The following is a 26,815-nucleotide window of genomic DNA, read 5'->3' as shown; positions in this document are numbered from 1 at the left end:
AATCACCCACAACAGGGATTCCCAGAGTTTCTTCAGCCATCTGAACTTAGGACTGTCTTCTAAAAGCTTACCCTACCCCTTCAGAAGCACTTCCCAATGGAAGCCTGTAACAGTCATTTAGGGGATGACTACCACATATGGTAAGTTGTATGCTGAACTGCTGCGGGTGGGGAAAAGTCAGATTTTTCTGTTTTCTTTTGGAAACAAGAGACACTGCAGTAGTCCCAGCAAGTATTGTAAAAGACTACAAGTAAAAGTAAAGTAAAAGACTGCCAGTATTTTAGAGCACTCTTAAGTTTTTCTTGTTTAAAAGAGAATTATCAACAGATTAAAAACATGAAAATAGAACAGACACATAGAGGAGACTGGTAGTTACTATTCTTGCTGTTCTTTGCCATTCACTGTGGTGCAAACAAAGGCATCCTTGGACAGTTCCAACAACAGCAACTGATAGAAGTTACATAACTAGACAATCAAATGTAAAAGAACTGTGGAGAAAAAGTTAACCTTTTTTAACTGCTCAGATAGCCTCAGCTATTAGGCAGTGCAGTATAAAGAAAATAATATCAAATGAGTGAATGTTGAAGTTTATTTGAGGGGAAGAGGAGGAGAAGCAAAGAAGAGTTACAAGACTTGCCAGCTTAACTTTCAAAAGTTTTCTGCTTTGGAAAATGCTATGTTGAGGGACCCAAGCACAGGATACTGAATTATCCAACATGTACATTCCTTCCATATTTGCAAAGGTGCTCAGCCTTATGGGGAAAAATTATGCTGGATACTTAATTTAAAGAAAATATGAGAGTCCCACCATACGTAAAAACTGCACATGAAAAAATTAGATAAGAAAATCCTCAAGATGTATAACTTTGAAATGGCAGAAGTATCTCACCTTGGGACAGCAAACCAGGTAAGGAAAGTCTTCGACATATTCCTTCAGATTCTTCTTCTCGAATATCTACCAAGCTGGAACTCTTTTTCCCCTGCATTGACTCCAGCTTGACTTGCTCCTCTCGGCTGTCCTTCAGCCCATCCAGGCCTGCAGAACCACCACTAGATTGGGATATTGTGTCACCTGGAACGGTGCCATAGAAGTTCATTACCTTTTTCAGAGACAAGGCCCCAGCTTCATACGTAGCAGCAACTCTTACACCAACTGCTGCTGCACAAGAGACTACCAGGCTGTTAAGGGCAGATGTACCTGGGCCAGGCGGACTGGGTAGGCAAGCAATGAGATCCTCTTCTTGGGACTGCTAGAAATAGTGAAAGAAACCCAAGAAATCTATCATGACAGGAAGTAGGATGGTTTAAAAATATAATATTGGGGGCTCCTATTGCTTTGTTTTAGATAACATAGTCTGAATATACAAATAGATTTTTCATGACTTTTTCAAGCAGAATCAGGAATAAGTACGCAGTTATCTTTAATACCTTCTGTTGTACACACAATGGTTTGAGAAAAGCTCTAAGACAGAACTATTAGACAGACAAGCAAAATGTCCACCAAAAGTACATCCAGTTTATGAATTTGTATTAGTTAAAAAGGTTCAAATTAAAAAACCACAGATTAAATTTCTTTACAAAATGTTATATAAACAGATTTTAAAATGTGAAATGAGTTGATGTAGAACACCAGTTTCAGTCCCATATAAAAATATAAAATCCTGCCTTAGAAGCTCTGTTTGCTCCAAACTGATATTAACTGTACAAAACCTGTTATGTTCTTTTCCCAATCCATCTGAAGAGCTGCTGTTGCTAGACTTGGCTCTTGCCTCCACAAACTCCCTACCCCTGCAGCAGAGGAATCCATGCTGAACAAAGGAACACTTCTGGGTAAGCTGTCAAAGGCATTTGTCCACCAAATGCCAGCCCTCTGTTCCTTCCCTTTTTTTCTTCTTCAAGGAGAAGAATGTTCTCTTAAGATCAGTTTTGTGAGACTAGCCACTACAAACATTCAACAGCAACTAGGAATGGCAAGATATATTCTCTACCATCATCTATACACTTAATAAAAGCTGCATTTGAAAGAGGAAGTATAAAAAGATTAATGTAAGAACTTGCATGGTGGGTCAGGACCAGTGATTCAATCAACTTTATTAAACTTTTTCAGAATTACTATTACTGTATCCTTCAGCTGAAGCGAATAACAAAACAAACTAAATCACGCAGCATACAAACTCTAGTATTTGTATATATAAGGTTACAGTTTGATTTATACTGTCTTTATTTACCTACACTTTAACCCTGTTGATCTATAAAGAGCTCAAGCTGTCTTCCAATCAGATCCAAGTTCAACATTGCTTTTTACAATTGCATGAGTAAGCCAGCTATCACTTTCATTAGTTCATTCATGACAAAAATCAACGACATGTCATTATGCTAGCTCCACAAATTGAATTAGAGTCAATACTTGAAGTATTACAAACAAAATTCAGAGAGTACAGAAGAACTATATTGGACCTTTTCAAAAGCAATTCTAGAAGTTCAATCTCAATTCAATTTGAGCACAGTTATGAAGAATCTTCCCACACTTTCCAAGGAATAATACTACTTTTATATGTAGCTTGGTGTCCAGGTCTCTGATTTCTTTGAACTCACATGTTTGTTTTGTTTGGACCAAGTAAGCATTTGCTATCTTGTATTATGAGTCAAGCAATGTCACACTTCACATTTCTGGGAACACACTGAATGAGGCAATGTATCTTCTAAGAACATTATATATAGAGGTTATTCCAGGAAAAGTGCATGACTTCCTCATAACTAATTTATATAGGAGGAAAGCCTACCCAGTTTGGGAACAATGTTTATTTTTCGAGACCAAATATGCCTAAAAGGCTCCCCAGTTAAAGGTCATGGGGAGTTAAAGGTATGCAATGTTGGAGTTTTCTCAAATATATAAAATACAAATGGCTAGACTATGACTTTAACTAGGAAAAATGTTTCAAAGCTCAGGATTGTAAGCAGCGGGCATACATCTTTTTTCACTAAACAAAAGAAATGATTTTATGAGTTTTCAAAGTTTCTGCATTCAGAATGGAAACCACAAGGAGGCTGCAAAAGTTGATCCAAGTTTGTACTACAGAAACAAGGATAACCCCAAAGTCTCAGGTGCACAATTCCAAACTTTGCTGAGAATAAATTAACAAACATTGAGATCTAAACTGCCAACTGCAGGCAAAAATTTGAAAAAAAAAAGCCTGGGGAGATTGCACTGCACTGCACTGCCCTACACATGTGCCCTCCTCGAAAATGCTCTGAAGTGCATACAAAACAGCTCAAAACTGAAGATAAACCAAAAAAAAGGAGAATCTGATTGTCTTTTAAGAAATCAGGGCTGTTTTGAACAAATTGGCATAGGAAGAGTCAACCAAATTTTATTTATACACAGACACTGGCCTCCTTGCTGGAGGAAAAAGCAAATTGGTATGGTTCCTAACATTGCATGAGGAAGCATGCAGAATACAGAAACTAGTTTCAAACATTACTGCTGAATTCCTGGGTTTTCATTTAAATGAAGAAAAAATGATTCAGCATTTAGCACCATCACAACCAGCTATACTGAGAGCAGGAACTAAGCATGTGGAAAGGACAACATTTCCAACTGAGACGGGTGCTGACCCATGACAGAGCCTGTTCAGCTGTGGTGCCTTGACTCAGGAAAACAATCCCCAGAAAACCTCAGCTGGCCTTGTTTTGCGGGGGAGGGGTGCTATGTGAAGAGTCCAGACTTGCTCGTCCATGGGCTGTTATGCACTAATATTTATTTCTCCACGGCTCTCATTTAGAGGTGGAGAAATAAATACAATAATACAAATGAATGTATTATTCTTTCAGAAAGCAACACATTTATCTATGTAATCTTGGACTAGAATGCTCTTTTAATTCGAGATTGTGTTCTGTGTATGAGAGTTTTAGGGAACTATATAGTTTGGAATTGTGCAAACCCTCATGATGTCATGCATCACCACATTATATACTTCCTCTCAAATGGTTGTTTCATGTGGCCTTTCTACATCATGTTTACTCAGCATGACGAGTCAGTGCATGGAGGGAGTAAATGGATTGGCATATGGAGGTATATACATGGCCAAAACTTCAAACATATTTGATGTGTAGGCAGAGCTGATATGCCTGCCCTTCACCCTGAAAGGTAAAAGTAGCATTTTCCTCCTCCTGAAACAGGTTAACCAACCAACTCAGTACATGCACAAAAACACCATAGTTTATATGTAGGTTGTGCATGCACTGAAGCTTGCAACCTCTTCTAAAAAAACAACAGTATTTGTTGAGTATAATCTAACCTCACTTCAAAGGTGAACATTGCAAAAAGACATTTCAACCAATGAGATATTTGGTAGTAACACTACTCTTTTATGCTACCTTTTGTGATTTGTTTCTCTCTCTCTCTCTCTCTCTCTCTCTCTCTGTCTCTCTCTCTCTCTCTCTCTCTCTCTCTCTCTCTCTCACACACACACACACACACACACACACACACACACACAATATTAGTCAACTCCTTCTCTCTTGGATTACAATTTAAGAGCTATACAGAAACAATACCCCTTCAGAGCCCCAGCTCTTATTAACAATTACATTCTGGAACATCATGAGAACTTTACAGGATTGCATGCAGGCAAAAATGAATGAATGTGGGTACCTGTTCAGGTTGTAGATCAATTTGCTTCTCCCCACTCTCATTTAATGAACAATCTGGAGGACTTGTCAAGTGTTGCTTCATTGTCATTTTGTCAGTTATCAAGAGATTTCCTGGACTACAAATACCACTGTCTTCCTGTCCATTGTGGTTTGAAAACACACTTGCTACCTCACATCCTGCAGTGGCAAGTGTCTGGTTCTGATCTTCCATAACAGACTTCTGACAATCTTCACCTTGACTGCTTGTAATGCTCTTCCCCTCCAGAGTTTCTAGTGAGGAGCAGGAGATGTGGCTTTCCAAGTGGGAGTCAGCCAGGGCCACCCCCAGTGGACAGCAGTGGCTATCAGAAATAATGACATGGTCTTCTTTGTCAGTCATGGTAATCAGGAGCTGGCTGCAATGATTGCATCTCTCTGGGATGGGCTTTATATCTTGGGTGGGGAGGCACTGTACAAGAGCCAGGCTGTGAGAGGCCCCACACGCAATCTGAATCACAACACGCCCTGCTAGGTGCTCGACCTTCTGTGGCTTGGTCACTGGGAAAGTATGGGTGATGAGGCCTAGCTGACAGCCACTTCCCCATGCCCAGATCTCCCTGCTTACTGAGAGCGCCAAGGTGTGCTCCTCTCCACATGCCAGCTGCAAAATCCATATTGGCAGGAGATGGCTTGCTTCAGAATCAGAAATGCTGACAAGTTTTGGTTCTGGCACAGTGGCTTGGTTGGCCACTGCACACTGACCAGCAGAATTTTCCCCCCACATGTACACTGCACCACCTTCAGTCACTGCTCCACTATGGAAGCTGCCAGCTGCCACTGTAATAACATGCTGCCCACTCAAAGCCTTCTCCAATATGGGACAATTAACATAAGCATCTTCCAGATCTACCCTCCAACGAAGTTTTCCAAAACTGTACACCTCACCATCTGAAACAAAAGGGGAAAAAATGAAATGTTCAGCTCTGTAACAACTTTGCCACAATAAGTCATGTCAAGATGGAAGGATAACAGAGTGAAAATCTGATCCAATTCCTATACTACTGGGCCTGTTATCCTAGGCTTAACATTTGCCCATAAAACAAGATCCTACAAATAACATAGGAAAAAAAATATCCAGGAGAAAAATAAGCTCAAAACATTGTCACACATTTCGTGAGCAGAACATACAGACTTTGGTTTGTGTTATAGTTTATCTATGCCAAGTCCATTAAAAACCGAGTACCTCATGTAAGATGTTACAAACTGGCATGTACAGCAATAAATAAACTATTTACTTTGTTAATACTGAAAGTCACTGTTAGCACCTCACAAAATGTAACTGTAGAAAATCTTTTTACTTAATAATTTTCAAACAGTTTGAAATTTTAAAAAATATGAATGAGTTTAGGACCAATATTCCATACCATCTGACAGAAGCACACCATGATTAACTCCAAGCGCTGCCTGGAATACTGTCTTTTCGCTCCAACCTGAAAGTCTTTCTGGAGCTGGACAACAGCAACCAGCCTGCCACATATAGACCTGGCCTCTTTCTCTTGCTCCTTCTTCATCTACTGAGCTGTTTAGCAAAAAAGATAAATAAGATTGCATAAATCCACACAAATTTTGCTCCATTACATACTTGAAAGTTGCAATTTTTTCCAATTTGCAAAATGCTTTTCACGGAAAGGCATGTCTTTGCTGACTTTAGAAGTTTGAATTTTGTTTTGCAAGACCTTTGCCTTACCTTTCTTCTTTTGAGTCCATCAGTCAGTGTGAATACTCCATCACCATATCATTCCCTTTTGAGATAATAATGCAACAGTTTTCAGAACCATGAAGATGGCAGCAAAACACAAGTTTAATACTTGATGTCCATATGAAACAGCATCACTGCAAAATGCAAAGAAGCAAAGTTATCTCACCTGCTACTCAATAAACATCTCACAAGAGAGGAAAGCTTAAAAATAGCCAAGCTATTTCATTTAACAAGCACACACTAACAAATAAAAGCTCTATGGAGAGATTTACTCAACCCACAGAACCCATGAAAACCACTTACACTATTACAGAAAAAACAGTTTTTAAGCACATGTATCTACAAAACCTTTTCAGCCAGTTCCACTCTTATTACAAGTTGTTTAAGGGCCCAGTTAAAACTGCTGCAGTCCCCAAAGGGAGTTACAATTATCCAATGGTGCTTTGTTTCCTGAGAACAACTCTGTTTTTAACCATACACATTCCAAGGATTTCTCTCTCTCTCTCCTATGTACTTCTACAGAAAAGCAATCAAGGCTGTACTTGCATTACTATTTCTGTACACAAAACTGTAATTGCAAAATGGGAAATATGTGTGTTCGCACTACAGAAAGCTATGAGAGTCAGTTCCTTGTCATGATACCAAAAAAAAAAAAAAAAAAGTTGTGTCAGCTCTTCCCCACAATATGGTCATACTGTTGTTAAGCAGCCATCAACCCAAACTGTCTTTGAGACAACAACATGGCTTCCCCACAGTTCAGCAGGCAAGTTGCCCTACCTGTGAGAATACTAACATTCGGGGAAATCATAATATGAGATGCCACACTAAATGGCTAGGTTAAAAAAGGAATGCTCATTACTAGGAGGCTCACAGTATTTTGCACATATAATTTAACTCAAGTGCAGATTACTGTAAATAACCACTTAACAACATGGACTGGCAAATATTATGACCTGGTTTGCTGCTTTCCCAAAGAATTAGGGATTACTGGGCACATTTGCTAACATTTAAATTTGCACATCTTTCAAGCATGCCTTCGGCGTACTAACTCCATCTTTCACACTCACCTATACCACAAACAGCTTTCATGGGGTTGTATTCAATGTTAAACTAAACTAAGCCATATTAATTTCAATAAATCTCTTCTCAGTAGCACTAGATAGAACTCATGTTTCTATTCTGGTTTCACAAGGACTGCCCAGCCATTTTTGCCACCCAAATTGGAAAAGTACACTCAAGGTTTCCTTGTTATGTCGGAAAGTAACCACAGGAACATGTGCAGGTGTGAGCAACGTCTCCTGGCAATGGAACTCTTAGAGCACATACTACTTCACTGGCATCCCGAAAGAGATGGGTCCTCCAAGTGACCATGTTGCCATTTTTTCAGTCCTTCAGCCATCCAGACACTCATGTTGCAAGATTTAATGTTCACTCCAAGTGATTTCAGTTTAGTTTCACCAACACTGAGAATATTTGGCACTGACAACAGAGTGGGAAGACCGCTGATCAATTTCTTTCTTACTGGCTTACTATTCAACTCACAAGGGAACACAGAACAACAACCTGGCCATTCAATTTAATTATGCCATGTTCCCTTAGGGTGCACTTTAAAATTTTCCAATACCACATTACAAAAAGAATATCTATCACAAGCAGAATGTGAGTGATGGCTATACAGTGTGGGTGATGGCTATAATTTAAGCAAGCAGGAATTGTAATACCCCATAGGTTTAATACACTTATCACTAGATTAATACATATTGGGTTAATAAGACTCTTATTAGAATCTTCTTCCTCCAACAAATGCAGAGTACCAAGAGAACATAATTTATTAACTACATTAATAGGTTAGCTTGGTTTGAATATTTCAAATAGAATATTGGAATGCATGCTCAAAAATCATGAAAAACTTTCAAATAAGGTTCCTCAGTTATTTTGAGAAAATCCAATACTTAGAGTAATACAGAAGACTTGACTAATTATTCTCATAACCTGCAATTCTGCACAGAACTAAGTTGCTTAAAATGTGTAAGCCACAGCTGCATAGCACATTACCACCCTTTATTTTTAGACATTGCAATGAATAAGCAGGTGTAGGCAGGCTTCCTGGCTCATCACAGCCCAGTTGCTCCCAGTGCAGCTAAAAAATCCAGAAATGCTCCATCTTGGGTTGTTTATCATGGCATCTGAACACAAATCTCTTGGTCATTAGAGGAGAGGCAACTATCAACAAAGCACAATTATGACTGTTGCTCTACTTGCTGCAGTCTGGAAGCAAGAATGAACAGAGAAGCGCAATGTGAGGCTGCTGAGGAACAGAAACAGACAACCCACTCCAAGCTATGCCTTCACTGTTGCACATCTGGAAGCCCAAACTACAGTGCAAAGCATGGCTTATTAACTATGGTTTAAACTGTTTGTCTGCATTGAGCCAATGGAAGACATTGAAAGGCAGCCAGCAATATAATATTTGCCCACTTCTGGAAAAACTGGTTAAGATTATAGGCATGACCTCTTCCATTCACTAAACTCCAAATTCCCCCTCAACCACCCCATTTTTCTACATACAACAAAAATATTCTGAGAAGTCTGAGAAAAAATGCCTGTCTGAGAAAAAATGTGACCAATCTTCCTCATTACACAGAAACCTACCTGTCACATTTCAAGCATCCACCATGGAAAAAAAGTTATAATGACTGCTCCATCTACCAGGAATAGACTGAAAATCTTTCCCAGCTCTCACCTTCTACCTTCTTAAGAGTTGCCAAGGGCCCCAATTCCCCTGAAGCTACATGTTGCACCCAAAATGTCAAAACTTTGTCCTTAAAAGGTATGCAAAGCACAGCTGACCATATCTGACTGGGGGTGGGGGGCATCTCCTTCATCAATACTTTTCCATGATCCACTGGGGTAATGACCAGAAATTATTCCCCATGAAAATCTACATATGAAACTATTCCTCACAGGTTTGAGATTATCCATTACAATTGTCTGAAACTTTATACGTTTATTCAGAGGATAATCCCACTGAGTTCAATCAAGCCAATTCCTAAGTGATTGGGCACAGGAGTACAACAGCTATGTATATGTTTTAATGCTACCTGCTTACTTTTTCATCCCTTTCATCTCTATCCCTAATCTCAACAAAGCTTCTTAATTTGGAATCTGGGGATTAACTGTATACTTTTAATAATTCAGGGATCCTTCTGTATGCCAAACTGCAGTTTCACACTACATGCTTAGACCCAGGCAATGCTAAGAGAAAGTGGTGACTGGGCACATGATGATGGGTACTTTTATTATTATATCTTATACTAGAATGCAAACAAGTCCATACTTGCCCACTCTCACTTGAAAAATTAAGGCACAAGTTGAAATTCCTCTTACACAGAAGTTGGGCTAAACTAAGAGACAGTGAAAGACTTATGTGGGTTGTTTCAGGCTTCAAGGCAGCTTGGGCAAATCTCCACACCATCTGAATCCCCAGTTCCACTGCAGGCAGCCAAATAAGGTAGATTAATTAATTTATAATTTACATCCACAAGAAAAAGGCTTAATTTAAATCAAGTTTCTCACTGTAATGTTTTCATGTTTCTTGGACAATGGTTCAAATCTGACCACTAACCCATGTAAATTTATGATTTAATGATTTAAAGAGCTTAATTTTTACAAGCATGCTTTATTTATTTTATTTATTTTTCGATTTATATCCTGCCTTTTTCCTACACAGGGCTCAAGGCAGCTTATATCTCCCCTTCCATCTTATCCCCACAACAACAACCCTGTGAGGTAGGTTGGGCTGAGAGTCTATGACTGGCCCAAAGTCACCCAGTTGGCTCCATGGCCGAGTGGGGACTAGAACCCGGATCGCCTGAGTCCCAGTCCCATGCTCTTCACCACCACACCACACTGGCTTTACATCTCTTTGTCTCACTGTATATATTTTGCATGCTTTTCATCTTTCCTGTCAATGTAAAGTCTTTAAAATATTTTCCTATGGGGTCTTTATTATGACCAGCACTTCTGATGAGTTGAAGTTAAGACTATAATTCTCTAAGAGTTCAATGGGACTTACTCCCTGAGGCTGAAGCAGATTTTGCGACACTGATCTAGAGGCCGACTGCCTATGGAGAGCCATACTGCTGTTGCCCTGGTTGCCAGTTAGCGACTGAAAGACTGTTTATATTTGGTTACTCTACCCCAAAGCTTTTCACATATTTCCTGGACAACAGTTCAAATGTGACCACTAAACCACATGGAACCTGCAATGAAATGTTGCAGCTTGGAACAGCTCCTAGCCAGCTGTGCCTTGTACTAGATACTCCATTCCAATCCGCTTCACCAGTCAGTATTTCATAAACATGCATTTCATGCAAATACATGTTTAGCCCTCATTTGCATTTTTCTTCCTAAAGATTTGTTCTTTTACAAATCCTGCTCCAAGTTGCTTGTGCATATAATGTAATTTTCACTATGTAAAGAGCCACACTCTAAAAACTAAGATCACTATTAGTATATTCATCATAATCAGGGCCAGAAATAAGTTGGACAGTGTCCTAAACATTAGTATACCAGCCCTCCCCTTCTTTCATGCCTTTTAGAACTGAAAGAATTCTTTCAAATCCAAAGACATTTGAAAGAATTTCTTGTCTGTCTCAGTTTATAGATATTTTTCCCCTCTGGGGCCTGTTCAATCATCTGCTTCGCACATCCTGGCAACCTGTTCTGTGAATGCACCATCCCTAAATAGCAAAGCTCCCCCCTGATCGTTTTATTCAGACGTATCACTTGCTAAGGCTAGAAGTAATAAAGCCACAGCAGATGTCAATACTACCACCACCCCTTTCCCTTGAAAAAACAAGTTCTATCGGGAAAGGGCTTTAGCCACAGCGAGGGCTAAGGAGAGACCAAAGAGATTCCGCACTGGTGCCTTGCCAGAGGTTTGTTTTTCCACGAAAAGGGCACAAGGCCCCAAACCTATCTGGCCCACGTGACAGGCACCCGGTGAAAAGAGCTCTCAAGGTCAACAGGTAACACTTGATGCTCCTGACATGTTCCATCGATTATAGAGGAAATGGAAACACCGGATCTTTTAGGAAGCGGAGGAGCCCCCTTACGTGCTCTTTTATTCAGAAGGTTCAGCACAGACATGGAACCCTGGGGGCCTCTTCTCCGCGGAACGAGGAAGAAATGCTTTGCATGTGTTTCAGGGCAGCACCGCAGGCAGGTGAGGCCGTTCCACACGCGAGGTCATCGACGTTCCACCGGCCCCCCCCGCCGCCGCCGCCGCCGCCACATCCGAGACACGTGACTGAAGTTTCACTCCCCAGCCTGGCACTCGCTCGACTCTGCGCCCCGCGCGCGCGCTCCAAACGCGCGCGGACGGGGGGCGGTAAAACGCGGCTGGCAGTTAACGCGGAGCTCGTTCGGATTCCAGCGCGCGCGACGTACACCTCACTCCCGCCCCTTCTCCTTTCGCCCTCATGCTCGCGCGCTCTCGCTCTCTCTCTTTTCCCTTTCCTTCTCTCTCACCTGGAGCAGCGCGCCTTCGCTTTAACCGCCAAGATCTCCACCGGCTTCTAGGGACGCTCAAATCAGCTGATTCACGTAAAGAGGGGAAAGGCGGGGCCTTGCTGGGCCGTAGGGGCGGGGCCAGTCTGCCTGCCAAACTGGTAAAGAGGCCGATAAGAGAGGGCTGCTGAGCGGGCTGAACTGCGCGGACGGGGCCGCGAGTAGGACAAAATAGTGTAAGAGGCGTTAGGTAAATACGTCTCGCAGCATGGAGCAGAATGGGAAAATGGTCCTTAAGGGAGAGAGTTACCATCGCTTTTCATAGCAGAGGTTGGATGGTTGCTACGGCGGGGAGGGGGCCTGGTTGCAGCTGGGTTGCGTACTCCAGGGACGCACCTATTGCTCGGATGCATGTTCTGCATTTCCTCCCTGGAGATCCAAGCAGCGTGCGGGCGCGGCCTACCTGGTTTCAGCGAGGCGACTTTTAGAGCATCCCGTGAGCGTTTTCCGGGCAACTGCAGCCCCCTGAAGCGGCTTGCCAACTCCCGTATGTATGGATGTGTCGGCTGTATTGTTTAAAGTGGCTGCAGGAAGAAGAAAACAAGTTACATAGACATTAAAGACAATTTAATGGCAGGGGAACATGTCCAGACAAGAAAGGCAGGTGGAGTCTCCTTCTGTTTCAATCCAGAGGAACGTGAGAAAAGAGTTTCCATAGTTCTTTAGAAAAAACAAAAACAATCAGATGCATTTGTTTAACTCAATGATCACAATGTTACAAGGGCACAAACAAAAGTTAAAAAGTGAATTATTGATGCAGCTGCCAACACCTTTTTTGTACATGCTTGCCATCACATTTTTGTAGACTGCAGTGGAGTGCTGGGAGAGGCCCTCATCCTGGGCTTCGGCATCTACAGAAAACGTATTTTCAAACAAGTTTTTTTTAGAACTTCGGTCTTTCTTGTCATTGTGATATGTCTTCTAAGTTGTATATAATATTTTATTTTGGCTTTATGCTATCTTGTTTGTATATTACTTAAAATTTTAATGTAAGCAGTTCATAAATATTAAATAAACATGAATGAAATTGTTGCCAAGGCATCAAAATGATAATAAAATAATTGAAATAACCATCATTTTTAACTTTTGGGTCATTGATTTGAGTTTGGCAGCTTTCGGGAACCATGCTTATTAAAGGAGGTCTACAAAGGATGAATTTGAAGCAGTGCATATTAGAATGTCATGAGACCACTTGTGGCAGAGGTCTCGTGGGTCATATGAACACACATGCGTTTCCAAACTCTGCCAGCAAACTGAATGAAAAGACAAGGGAGGGAGAGGATCCAACTGTGGAGCACTGGAGAACATGGGAAACATCCTATGTAAATATGCTTTTAGCTCTAGGTGCAAATGTTTCCGTGAAGAGACAGAAAGCTCTTCACAGCAAGACAGTCCTGAGACCAGGAAAGTGGAGTCTAGTTTGAAGGTAAGCTGTGTTCCAGCCACTCTCTGTTATCCACCCTTTTTAGGGCTAACTTTTCCGTGCAGATTTCCAGATCAAAGTCTAGGCAGTTTTGCAGCCCCAAAACAGGCATTACCGAAAGTAGGAGAATGCAATGTATTGGGTTGACGAATCTAAAGTTAGTCAAGTGTATGCCAGTATGATAGATAGGATGCATGTGCCCCTGTTTATGCCCCACGTGCCCCAGAAAGGACACAGTGTGTGTCTGTGCACTCTGCAGATAAAAAAGCATTAATTTCCTCTGAATGGCCCACCTATTTCGGGGGGATGGGGGACAGAATGCACCATAAAATGCCTACTTTCCCTCGTAAGATAGAACTGCACATTATTTGGCAAACTGTCCCAACTGTTGAGATAATGTGTTGAGTGGGTAGGGTAGGAGAGTTGCATGGAACCAGTGATGTGCAACTGAAATTTTTCCAGTGCCCTATTTGCCTTGAAGTACCTTTCATAAATTCATGGGTAGCAATGAATGGCTGTTGATTGCAAATACAATACCAAGCAAACTTGGCAGATTAAAATTGTAGCTAATGATGGCAAAAGAAGAAGGGGACGGCAGAGAATGAGGTGGCTAGATGGAGTCACTGAAGCAGTTAGCATGAGCTTGAGTGGACTCCGGGGGATGGTGGAAGACAGAAAGGCCTGGAGGAATGTTGTCCATGGGGTCGCGATGGGTCAGACACGACTTCGGGACTAACAACAACAACAACAAAAATGGTTTTCAGGTGATTATCTCTAGGATGTGGAAGATTGCATATATGCTGTTGAAATAATATGTCTATCTGAAATGGAGGTAAGATAGTGAGAGTGTGACTCAAGCTGCCCCAACAACCACAGCAGAAGATGGTTAAATTCTGCTGAAGCAAAGGAGTACCTGTCAGGTTACTACATTCTTTTTTGTGCATTGCTAAAATGTATCAGTGTCAATAGTTCCAGCACCTTTGTTTTCTTTCCTGAATTTTAACAGTATAAGGGCAATACATAATATTGCTTTACATTTTTCCAAGTGTTCCAATAGAAATGTTTACCTTTAAGTTGCATTAAGGGTGTAACCCCATGCAGATTTGGACAGAAAAATGTCCTGTAAATCCCATATTTCCCTGGCCAGCCATGCAGTCCTCTGCCCACTTACCTGGAAGTCAGGCCTTTGGACTCCATTTGCTTCTGAGACGACATGCATAAGTTTGCACTATAAGGATGTTTTGATTTTTTTTCTCAAAGCTTTAAAGGCAAATATTTGTGATGCACTATGCCACAACTTATTTATGTATTTACAATATTCCACCTTTTTTCCTTTCAAGGAATTCAAGGTAGTTTACATAATCATCTTCCTCTTCTCATTCTTATCCTTACAACAATCCTCTGAGGAAGGTTGGGCTCAGAGTCTATACATAGGGTACTTTTTTTAAAGTTTCATTTATTAAAAATGTGATCACCCTTCAGGATACTAGAAAATTTTCCAATCTAAGTTGCATAAGGAATGTTTCTAATTTTTTTTCTCCAGACAAACCACTGCACTACATGGAAATGCCAATGATGCTGTTTGCTCTCCCCCCCACACTGGGCAATTTTTGCCTGCCATCCTTTCTGGGACCATTCCCCTCCCACACAGCTGGATTTGCTTCTGGTTGTGAAGGCTAGCTGAGCAAAATAATGCCTCGGGGCATTTGTGGAGAAAAATCTGGCAGAAGACGTTTAAACTCCTCCTGCTCCTCCCCCAGTTCTCCACTACAAATATCTTGTTATCACCATTAGGTAGCATCATGGTGTTGGAATGCTGTAACATTTCCCACATAATGTGTGGTTCTGCCCCAAATCCGAATTAACAAAGAATATAAGCACTGGGGGGGGGGGGCGGTAATTGAAGATATGGACAAAAACTGGTAAATTTTGTTGTTAGATTGGTGGCCTTTTCTCTCTGTCAGCTGATGAGTTCAAGCAAAATGCCACTGCCAGCAAATGATTTGCAGCCGCAGTGGTTTCATACACTTCAGATACAAAGAGGCAGAAGACAACAATGCCGCCGTTTCAGTGATCCTTCCCAGGAGCAAGCATTGGCTGCAAAATTTCAGTGGGTAAGTGAACACTGCATAAATTTACTGAGAAAGAATTTAGCATCATTTATCCATTTGAACATGCATAACCTATCCTAACCTATCCTAAAGGCTTGCTGGGAGTGACAGTTGATTTGAATAATGGATGATATCAGTCATAGATTTTAACTGACATCAGGAACAAATTACTCTAGTACAGATAGCTACATTTTGTTTTGGAAAATAAAATCCAACAAAAGTCCTATTTAGAGTAGGCCCATGTCTCCATTCATTCCAAAGGATCTACTTTAAGTATAAAAAGCAACTTAAGTTGGTGTGTATTGGGCCAGCTTCTGTTTGTATAAACTTTTGAAGTTTGTTTCACCAGACTGAATTTTAATTTACTATGTATTTGCAACTATTATATACTGCTGCATGTCTACACAGATTCTGGAGTGGCAAACATTCAATGAAGATAAAAAGAATAAAACACAATATTTCTCCCCCCCCAAAAAAATAAAATAAAAACAGTGGCATGTAAACCAAGGAAGGCTTCCTGAAATAAAGCTGCTTTCAAGAGGTCCAAGGTCCAAACAAGAGTGTGGGCAATTGTTTGACTGCCAAAGGCAGGGAGTTCCACACAAAAGGAGCTGTATAGTAAAGGTTCTTGCCCGGGTGGGCTCCAATTGGGCCACTGGGCTATGCAGAACTGGCAGGACCAGGCCATGTGATGACTTCAGTGACCAGGCAGACTGATAAGGGAGAATCTGCTCTCTCAGGTATTCTCATCCCAAGTTATTTAGGCCTTTGTATGCTAGTTCCAAAACCTTAAACTGGGCCTAGTACCAAATATGCAGCTGGTACAGTTCCTCAGCATTTTGCACTTAGCTGCAGTTTCCAGAATAGCCTAAGGGTAGCTCCACATAAAGCACATTATGGGAATCCAATCTGAGGTTACAGGCAGTCCCCAGGTTACAAACATCCAGGTGACAACCCATACTCACAAATGAAGTTCTATAAAGCCTATTAACTTTTTAAAATTACTGTGGAAAATCCTTATTGCCATAAAGAGAGAGGAAGCGAAAGGGGAGAGAGGGAGGCTTCCAAAGCACTCCTTCCTACCTCAGCCATCCTGAGAGGAAAATTCCACATTTCCTGACTGCAAAGAGGAGGCACTGGTGAGTTTGGTTAGGAGACAGCTAGAGATGTTTGTGGTTTTTCCACTTTCATGAGGGTCCTGCACCCCTAAACCCTCATGAATGTGGAGGGCTGACTATACGTGATCCGATTTACATACATATTCAACTTAAAGATGAGTTTCCATTTTCTCAGGAACTTGTTCGTAACTCAGGTGTCTGTACCATAGTAGCTAAGCTATCCCTGTCCAGGAGAGGCTGCAGTTAGTATACTGTCAAAGCTGAGAAAATGCATGAGCTGCCATGTTCATTTGCATCTCCAGCAACAGGGATGGATCTTTGGAGGGAGAGCAACCCCACCCAGAACAGGCAAAGAGCCTATCTCCTGGACTCAGGAACCAGTCACCCAGAGGACTTCCATTTCCCCAGGATTCCACTTCAGCTTGCTTATTTATTTATTATTCCAATTTGTATGCTCCTACAATAGCGCGTATCGCTACAGAGCTCACAGTATTGACCCTCATCCAGCCATCACTGCATCCAGACACTGATGCAGCATTCGCACAGAGTTGCTCTGTTCTCACCTGTGCAATTGATTTCAGACACTGATGCAAGACTTGCACAGCCTTCCCGGTTCAGCTACCTTAGGAAGAAAGAGCTGCATGGCATCATCATACTGATAGCACCTGACTTTGGATCCCCTAACAACCACTGCCAGAGGCTGTATGATGATGTTGAACAATGGTGGATACCTGTGGTACCCCATAGTTCAATTGGCAGGGATCTGAAGCACATTAGTGTCTGAAATCAATTGCACAGGTAAGACCAGAGCAGCTCTGCCACAGTGCCTGCAATGCCCAGCACCCAGTGAATGCTGTGGTATTAATAGCCGAGGAGAGGTTGAAGGGAATTAACAGGAGTGTGCTTCCTTCTCCCGACAAAGGCCATCCCTCAGGGCCATGAACGCTGCTTTGGTCCTGCAGCCAGGTCAAAACCCAGACTGGAAGGGGTCTAGGCAATCCATGTCCTTCCAGAGCTCCTGCAGTTGCCCTGCCAGAGCCCTCTCAGGTACTTTCCCTAAGAAAGGTGTGTTTATGACTGGGCAGTAGCTGTCACATAGCACTGGGTTCAGAGTGGGTGTCTTCAGAAGCGATTGCACTACTTCTTCCTTAAGGACAGCAGGAATGGCTCTTTGTGCAGAGATGTATCTCCCACTCTCTTGGAGCTACCCAGCCATACCCCCTCGACTACCTTTTGTTAGCCAGGATCAGGTGAAGCCTTACACTGCTGCCCATGCGGTCAGGCGGCAGCAACCAAAATTGATCCCACAAAATCAGGCTGATAGCAGTGCCAGATGTGATTGCAACTGTGCTATCGGTAGTGTCAAGTTCACTATGAGACAAGGGATTTTGTCCTCAAAGTGATCAAAAAGGTTGCAGCAGGACCCTGAGGGGACCATGGTCCCAGTTGCTGGGGAGAGTGTTAACAGCCCACAGACCACCTGAAAAATCTCCGCTGGAAGGCTACTCAAGGATACAATGGAGGCAGCAAGAGAAACCTTCTTTGCTGCCAGCACCATGATGTAATAGGCACAATTAAGTGCTCTTGAACACACTTGGTTGTACTCATTTCCAGTCTTATACCATTTGTACTCTATCCAACATCCAGCTTGTGTAAGCTCACACCAACTTATATGCTGGTGTATTTATTCATTAATTTATAACCTGCCATTCCTCCAAGGAGCTAAGGGTAGTGTGTGTGAGAGATGCTCCTCCATTTTATCCCAGAAGAACCTTGTCAGATAGGTTAGGCTGAGAGTCAGTGACTGGGCCAAAGTCACCCAGGGAACATCATGGCTGAGGGACTAATACATGAATTTTCTGAGTCTCAGTTCAATACTCTAACCACTAGACCACACTGAAATTAACCAAATGGGAAGGTTGGTTACTTATTTGCTACATCTAGAATTTTGTCTGTATTCTAAAAGTTATTAGAAGTGGTGTTCACACTTCCTAGTCTCCAGAAACATGGGCAGCTGTTCCTGAAATACTTTTATAGACATGGGTTTGTTTAAATAAATATCTGGGTGATGAGAGGATTCAAACACCTTGGCAAATTAATAAAGGTTCTTTGGATTTAAAATAAGTAACTATACATGATAATGGATTTCCCTACTCTCACCTGACTTACTTATTCCATGTCACACTTTCTAAACCAATTTGTCTGCCAGTGGCCCCTGTGGAGCCCACTTGTGAGACTGTCCCCCTCAAACATAAGAAACATTCCCTGTGTATTGCCATGTACAGAAAGATTAGTGACATTGGTATACTCAGGCCTTGCATTAAAAGAATCAATTATTGTCTGCCAATTAGTGAGAAGACATTTGCAGTCTACCTGAAGCAATAAACAGTTCTGCATTTGTTAACTGCATGTGTATTTGTAGCCTGCGGTTTGGCTTTCACCTGAAACAGGCACACTTCAAATGAAGTATGTAAGTACTTGTGCTCAGTCTTGGCATATAAGTAAAGGAGAGCTCCTCCAAGCACATACAGAGTATAAAATTCCCACACCCTTTGATAAACGCATCCTAGTTGGTGACCTGCAAGTCAGACTAGTAATCTACAATCCCATCATTTTTCTTTTTGAAAATGAACAACAGTTAGTTGTTCAGCATCTTGGGATCTGGGTAGAAGCAGCCCAGCTTCCTATGCATTTTTATAATGAAAGATCTTGTATGGCTACAAAAATTATTAATGTCTATATCAAACCTAGTTAATCCAGTAACAAATGTTGTATTCTTATAAATTGCTTTATTTGTACTTATTATTTGCCCCTCCTTCATGGATCACTGCCTTGTTGTGGCGAAGGGGCTTGCATAGCTCAATGAAGCTATGAGCTATGCTGTGCAGGGCCACCCAAGAGGGACAGGTCATAGCAGAGAGCTCTGACAAAACGTGATCCACTGGAGAAGGACTCACTCCAGTATCTTTGCCATGAAAACCCCATGGACAGTACCAAAAGGCAAAAAGATATGACGCCGGAAGATAAGCCCCTCAGGTCAGAAGGTGTCCAGTATGCTACTGGGGAAGAGCGGAGGGCTAGGACTAGTAGCACCAGAAAGAATGAAGTGACTGGGTCAAAGACGAAAGGACACTCAGTTGCAAATGTATCTGGTGGTGAAAGGAAAGTCTGATGCTGCAAAGAGCTATACTCCATAGGAACCTGGAATGTAAAATCCATGAATCAAGGCAAGCTGGATGTGGTCAAACAAAAGATGACAAGACTGAACATTGACATCTTAGGAATCAGTGAACTAAAATGGACAGGAATGGGTGAATTTAATTCAGATGACCATCAGGTATACTACTGCGGGCAAGAATCCCTCAGAAGAAATGGAGTAGCCTTCATAGTCAATAAAAGAGTAGGAAAAGCAGTACTGGGATACATTCTCCAAAATGACAGAATGATCTTTCTTTGAATCGAAGGCAAACCATTCAACATCACAATAGTCCAAGTCTGTGCCCCAACCACTGATGCTGAAGAGGCTGAAGTTGACCGGTTCTATGAAGACCTACAACACCTTCTAGAATTAACACCAAAAAATGATGTCCTTATCATCGTGGGGGATTGGAATGATAAAGTAGGAAGCCAAAAGATAACTGGAATAACAGGCAAGTTTGGCCTTGGAGTACAAAATGAAGCAGGGCACAGGCTGGTAGAATTTTGTCAAGAGAATACGATGGTCATAGCAAACACTCTTTTCCAACAACCTAAGAGACAACTCTACACATGGACATCACCAGACGGTCAACACAGAAATCAGATTGACTATGTGCTCTGCAGCCAAAGATGGAGAATTTCTATACAGGCAGTAAAAACTAGACCAGGAGCTGACTGTGGCTCAGATCATGAGCTTCTTGTTGCAAAATTTAGGGTTAAATTGAAGAAAGTAGGGAAAAGCACTTGGCCACTCAGGTATGACCTAAATCACATTCCTGATGAATATACAGTAGATTGAATATACAAATAGATTTAAGGAATTGGATATGATACACAGAATGCCTGAAGAAATATGGACAGAGGTTTGCAACGTTGTACAAGAGGTAGCAAGTAAAACCATCCCAAAGAAAAAGAAATGCAAGAAGGCAAAATGGCTGTCTGAGGAAGCTTTACAAATAGCTGAGGAAAGAAGGGAAGTGAAAGGCAAGGGAGAAAGAGAAAGATACACCCAATTGAATGCAGAATTCCAGAGAATAGCTAGAAGAGATAAGAATGCCTTCTTAAATGAACAGTGCAAAAAAATAGAAGAAAACAATACAACAGGGAGGTCCAGCGATTTTTTCAAGAAAATTGGAGATATGAAGGGAACGGTTCATGCAAAGATAAACATGATAAAGGACCAAAATGTCAGGGACCTAACAGAGGCAGAAGAGATTAAGAAGAGGTGGCAAGATTACACAGAAGAACTATACAAGAAAGACCTTAACGTCCCTGATAACCACGATGGGGTGGTCACTGACCTTGAGCCAGACATCCTGGAATGTGAAGTCAAATGGGCCATAGGAAGTCTGAGCATCAACAAAGGCAGCGGAGGTGACAGTATTCCAGCTGAGCTATTCAAAATATTAAAAGACGATGCAGTAAAAGTGCTATACTCAATCTGCCAGCAAATTTGGAAAACTCAACAGTGCCCGCAGGATTGGAAAAGGTCAGCTTACATTCCAATCCCAAAGAAGGACAATGCCAAAGAATGTTCAAACTACCACACCATTGCACTCATTTCACACGCTAGCACAGTTATGCTCAATATCCTACAAGCCAGGCTTCAGCAGTATGTGGACCGAGAACTACCAGAAGTACAGGCAGGATTTCAAAGAGGGAGAGGAATTAGAGATCAAATTGCCAACATATGCTGGATCATGGAGAAAGCTAGGGAGCTCCAGAAAAGCATCTACTTCTGCTTCATTGACTATGCTAAAGCCTTTGATTGTGTGGATCACAACAAATTGTGGCAAGTTCTTAAAGAGATGGGAGTACCAGACCATCTTATTTGTCTCTTGAGAAACCTATATGCAGGCCAAGAAGCAACAGTGAGAACTGGACACGGAACCACTGATTGGTTCAAAATTGAGAAAGGAGTTCAGCAAGGCTGTATACTGTCGCCCTGCCTATTTAACTTATATGCAGAGCACATCATGAGAAAGGTGGGGCTAGATGAATCACCAGTTGGAATTAAGATTGCTGGGAGAAATATCAACAAATGATACCACTCTAAGGTGAAGAGGAACTAAAGAGCCTCTTGATGCGGGTGAAGGAAGAGAGTGCAAAAGTTGGCTTGAAACTCAACATTAAGAAAACTAAGATCATGGCATCCGGTCCTCTCATTTCCTGGCAAATAGATGGGGAAGAAATGGAGGAAGTGACAGATTTTATTTTCCTGGGCTCCAAGATCACCGCAGATGGGAACTACAGCCAAGAAATTAAAAGACGCTTGCTCCTGGGGAGGAAAGCTATGGCAAATCTAGACAGCATACTAAAAAAGCAGAGACATCACCCTGACAACAAAAGTGCGTATAGTCAAGGCTATGGTTTTCCCAGTTGCAATGTATGGCTGTGAAAGCTGGACCATAAGGAAGGCTGAGCACTGAAGGATTGAGGCCTTTGAATTGTGTTGCTGGAGGAGACTCCTCCAAGTCCCTTGGACCGCAAGGCAAGGCAATCAAACCAGTCAGTCCTAGAGGAGATCAACCCTAACTGCTCTTTAGAAGGCCAGATAGTGAAGATGAAACTCAAATACTTTGGCTACCTAATGAGAAGGAAGGACTCACTGGAGAAGAGCCTAATGCTGGGAACAATAGATGGCAAAAGAAGAAGGGGACGGCAGAGAATGAGGTGGCTAGATGGAGTCACTGAAGCAGTTGGCGTGAGCTTAAGGGGACTCCGGGGGATGGTGGAAGACTGGAAGGCCTGGAGGAATGTTGTCCATGGGGTTGCGATGGGTCGGACACAACTTTGCGACTAGCAACAACATTATTTGCCCAACAAGCCTTTGGTTCTCTACTGGGGTCCAAACACAGTACATGCTTTCTCTGACTATCTCTTCATCCTTCCCCATTTAAGCAACGAAGAGGTCTTCTATTTGGAAATGCCTCATCCTACTTACATTTGGAGATGCTGAGTGAAAGTTCTCATTCAACAGTATACAAAGGGATCAGCAGGTGAGTGCTTGGCATCAATGGAGGCTTTTCTTTTTTAGCCTCTGCACATTTGGTGTGATGGGAGTGGCTGGTATTAAGAGAGCTACTGCCACTTCATTCCTTAACCAGGATGGGATTCATTTAACTGTGGCTGGCTGCAGGGAAGAAGTCTCATTTCATGTATACTGTAAATTGTGGATTGGCTGGAAAGTGATCAGTTATGCTCTGTCCCCTTAGAATATATGGCCAGTTGGTCGCTTTGAAAGTCATCAGCCTGAACACCGAGGAAGGGGTCCCTTTCACAACCATAAGAGAAGGTAAGGAAGTCAGAGAGAACACAGAACTTAATATGGTCTTAAAGTTGTTTTCAGTGCTGGACCTGAGTTTAGTAATACAGGAAGTGATACAGGAGCTCTGTAGTAAGGAAGGTGATGGCATTTATTATTATAATTATAAATTTATTAGATTTGTTTGAAGGCTGCCTATTAGCATCATGCTCATAAACCCCACTTCCAAATTATTTGACCTGCCCTAATGCACATACAGTTAAGGAAGACTCTCAGCTGAGAAGACAAAAATGTTACTATAGGCTGAGGGGAATCCAGGGTGCTGCCTCCACTCCCAGTGCCTATGTGTTCAGCATAATCCCATGTCTGTATAATTGTTTCAGAGCAGGCCTCGTTCCAGGCAAACGGGAACCACGGCTGGATCTGGCTGCAGTAGGGTGTCCTCAGCAGCCCTCCTCTACAGGCCCCACTGCAGTGGGTAGAGGCCTGTTGGCCCAGCTGAGGCAAGAATGAGCCTAGTTTATTTATACTTGTTTATTTGAAGCATTTTTATCCCATCCTTTACTGGAGTCTCAGGACGGCATGGTTTATGGTACACCCTGCTGAAAAAATCCGAGGGGAGAAGTGACCACCCCACATGCAGAACTCACCTTTGCCCACTTGGAAAAAAAATGGCAGACACACTATCATACACACTTGGACCCTACATCCCCTCTTTTAACTGAGTTTTCTTTTAAGATTTTGAAACATACAGGGCATACATTTTACAAAATATTATAGTGTTTCCTCAGTGGGGCTACCAACTTGTTATTGCAGGGCATGAAAGGCAACAAGGAATTTTCCTTTTAGGGAATGACTGAAAAACCATAACTCTCCTATATGTTGTACAAGCACATCAAAAGTATACATACTTTTATAAAAAATTATTAAATTTTTGTTTAAGCTTTAAAGGGAAGATTCTATTTTCAGCACAGTATTATATACATTTAGAAAAGTCTTGTATATGTTTCATTGATATATGCACTTTATTGAATTTTGCAAGTATCTGCACTTTATTTAAGTGCATTGCATTTTATATACATTGTAGTGTGCCGCCCAGAGCGTCCTATGTGTGATATATAAATTAAACACACACACACACACACACACACACACACACAGAGAGAGAGAGAGAGAGAGAGAGAGAGAGAGAGAGAGAGATAAAATCCAACATTGTCCTTTTGGCAGTACCAATTCTATTCTAGAGCAAACCAATGCTTATGGAAAAGGGCAAACACTATGGGGAAAAGGCAGTGATTTGCACAGGGGAAAAAAGGATGATTTTACTTCAAGGGAACGTGTGCTTTAATTTGAAGAAAAATCACTCCTTTTTGCCCCAATGCCACTGAATTTTGGGAGCAAAACACCACTTTTTCTCACTGTGGTCATTATGTTTCACAAGCATTGGCTTATGGTTGTCCAATGTTGTTAGCTGTAGTGGAAGGACAACTACACTTTATTGATAATCTGCACATGTGGCTCTCTTTAATGATGTAGTGTAATACCTTTTTGATTGTGTACTTTTCCTCCACTTCATTTTAGTTTCTCTTGCTAGATGAAGTCCTTGTCCTGGGCAAGATGTTTGCAGTTTTCTTGCTGTCTCTAGTTAATGTGTGTGCTTACGTTTTGTGTGGAGCAATCCTCGGGTCCCTAGGTAGCATGTAGGGGCCATAGGATCATTTGGAATCCCCAGATCTGTAGGCCAGAGCAGAGCTCCAGCCTTGGAGCTGGAGAACTGTACTCAAGACCCCTCATAGCCAGTGTGGAAAGAACTGCACTGGCTGCTTCTCTGAGGTCACAAATGTCACCTGAAAAGGGGAAAGTGGGTGTCTTGGGGGCAGGGGGAAGAGAAGACTGGGGGTACCAGGGCATGATGCATCCTGGCAGTGCTCCAGCCTTCTCCCCTCTCCATCTGAAGCATCCCTGCTAGACAGAATCAGCCATCTAGCTGAACTGCAGAGTGGAGGGGCAGAGAGAGGAAGGTCACCTCTGTGCTCCTCTACAGTGCATAGGACACCTTCAATCATAGACTCATACAGTTGGAAGGGGCCTAGCAGGCCATGAGGTCCAACTGCCTGCTCAATGCAGGACTCAAGTCTCACATCCAGATTTCAACCCAACCCAACCCTGCTTAGCTTCCAAGATTAGGCAGGATCAGGCACTTCAGACCTCTGAGTTCATAGGTTTATGGGCATCCCCAGTGGAATGCACTCTTAATTATTTAGATGCTTCCCTGGGTATAGCATCTAAAACAGCCTGTTTATTTTACCATTATGCAATTGCTTTTGTTTGCCTGGCTCCCAGTGAAACCATCAAGTTTCACCTGTGCTAAGAGGTGAGGAAAAAGAGAGCCTCACACCACTCTCAAAAGAACAAGGCCTGCAAGAAATATGTTGTGTGATGTGACCAACTTTTCTTTCTTTCCTTCACTCATTTCTGCATTTATAATTCACCTTGAATGAAACTAAATACCTGAATTGAAATCTTTCATTTAAAAAAAAACTTTTATACCCCTGCCTTCTCTCCAGTGAATTCTAAGCAGCCTCCTGACAGGAAATGAAAACCAATCCTCCAATATACAACATAAACACAAAACATGAAAGCAGCAGATGAAAACTATGAGCCAGCAATAAAAATATTGCAAATGTTTGGATAAAATAAAGATTGGAGGTGAATTAAAACAATGATTGCCAACATCCCACCTGTTTCTGGGAGCCATCCTATACATCCTATCATATAGACTATTGTATCGCCTTGGTTCACTCTCCAAAAGGGCATGACCTGCATTTTGTACCACTAATAAATAAAGCCAGTGGGGCAGAAGGAGGAGATAAGCATGTTAACTGTTCTGTCTCTCCAGAAGTATGTCTTCTGCTTAGAATGAACACACATTCCCATAGGCCCATGCTCCAAATTCCAGGTGTGGAAATGATCAGGGGCAGTGGATTTAAGAAAGCTGCTTTGCCATTCAAGCTGTTGGTGTTCTCTTATTGTTATTAGTCCACCATTTCTCTGTTCTTAGTGTCTCTCCTCAAGGGGTTGAAACACGCCAATATTGTACTTCTTCATGACATCATCCAAACGAAGGAGAGCCTGACTTTAGTCTTTGAGTACATGGTGAGTTGCTTTTGGGCAGTTTTCTTTATTTCTCTCTTTTCTTGAGAATTTATATAAGCATTAGTGAGTCTTCTCATGGGCCAATAAACAAGCAAGCTATGAAGTTGATTGCAATGCTTCAAAGCATTTTACAGTGGTACGTAATGAATGAGCAACTGGGATGCCTTGCCTGTTTTCACCACCCTCCCTTGAGTGTGATCTGCCTTCCGAACCTCTCTTAAGGAACAGCAGCTTTTAAAAAAATGTGCTTTATTTGCACAAAAAGCTGGCAGGAACTGATGGTGGGGTGCAACTGCCATGACAACAGGCTCATAATGCTGTTGTTAAAACACTGGTTCCTTTCACAGCCTCACCAAGAGAATGCCCTTCCTGCCCCTCCTCCACTTTTGAACATTCATCTTGGTGAAAGCAGCACTTTCAGAGAAATAAGGTGCTAATGCTGAGCCATCTATGATGTTTCCTTGCCTCCATTAGCCACTCTTTAAAGATACCCTGGCCAAAAAGAAGAAGAAAAAGCCTTTGTGGGGGATTGGTGTTTTCTAACTAGTTGTGCGTTATTAAGATAAGTATCGTGAGATAATG

The 26,815-nt window shown here is 42.0% G+C and overlaps 2 protein-coding genes across 5 annotated transcripts in view; one reads left to right on the top strand and one right to left on the bottom strand.

The window, feature by feature from the left end:
* Nucleotides 1-11,985, bottom strand: part of ALS2 (alsin Rho guanine nucleotide exchange factor ALS2) — a 70,291-nt gene extending 58,306 nt beyond the window's left edge. For 3 of the 4 annotated variants that reach the window (XR_006414883.1, XM_044431714.1, XM_044431716.1), the window contains exons 1-5: nt 11,924-11,985; nt 6,380-6,525; nt 6,057-6,211; nt 4,655-5,580; nt 890-1,250 (exon numbers count right to left, since the gene is read on the bottom strand). Coding sequence is in view for 3 of the 4 variants with exons in the window: in XM_044431714.1 (XP_044287649.1) it covers nt 890-1,250; nt 4,655-5,580; nt 6,057-6,211; nt 6,380-6,399 (1,462 nt within the window). In the remaining variant the exon portion in view is untranslated. The remainder of the gene's footprint in view (nt 1-889; nt 1,251-4,654; nt 5,581-6,056; nt 6,212-6,379; nt 6,526-11,923) is intronic. The other variant, XM_044431715.1, reaches the window with a different exon arrangement.
* A 114-nt stretch (nt 11,986-12,099) lies between these two features.
* Nucleotides 12,100-26,815, top strand: part of CDK15 (cyclin dependent kinase 15) — a 73,849-nt gene continuing 59,133 nt past the window's right edge. Inside the window, exons 1-6 of the mRNA XM_044431717.1 lie at nt 12,100-12,449; nt 13,301-13,388; nt 15,350-15,499; nt 22,714-22,811; nt 23,028-23,107; nt 26,139-26,233. Coding sequence (XP_044287652.1) covers nt 15,353-15,499; nt 22,714-22,811; nt 23,028-23,107; nt 26,139-26,233 — 420 coding nt within the window. The 5' untranslated portion in view covers nt 12,100-12,449; nt 13,301-13,388; nt 15,350-15,352. The remainder of the gene's footprint in view (nt 12,450-13,300; nt 13,389-15,349; nt 15,500-22,713; nt 22,812-23,027; nt 23,108-26,138; nt 26,234-26,815) is intronic.

Source organism: Varanus komodoensis, unplaced genomic scaffold (assembly GCF_004798865.1).
Source record: "Varanus komodoensis strain SLA01 unplaced genomic scaffold, ASM479886v1 scaffold23, whole genome shotgun sequence".
NCBI lineage: Eukaryota > Metazoa > Chordata > Lepidosauria > Squamata > Varanidae > Varanus > Varanus komodoensis.
Note: the sequence above shows the minus strand (reverse complement) of the source record. Positions and strands in the feature narration are given on the sequence as shown.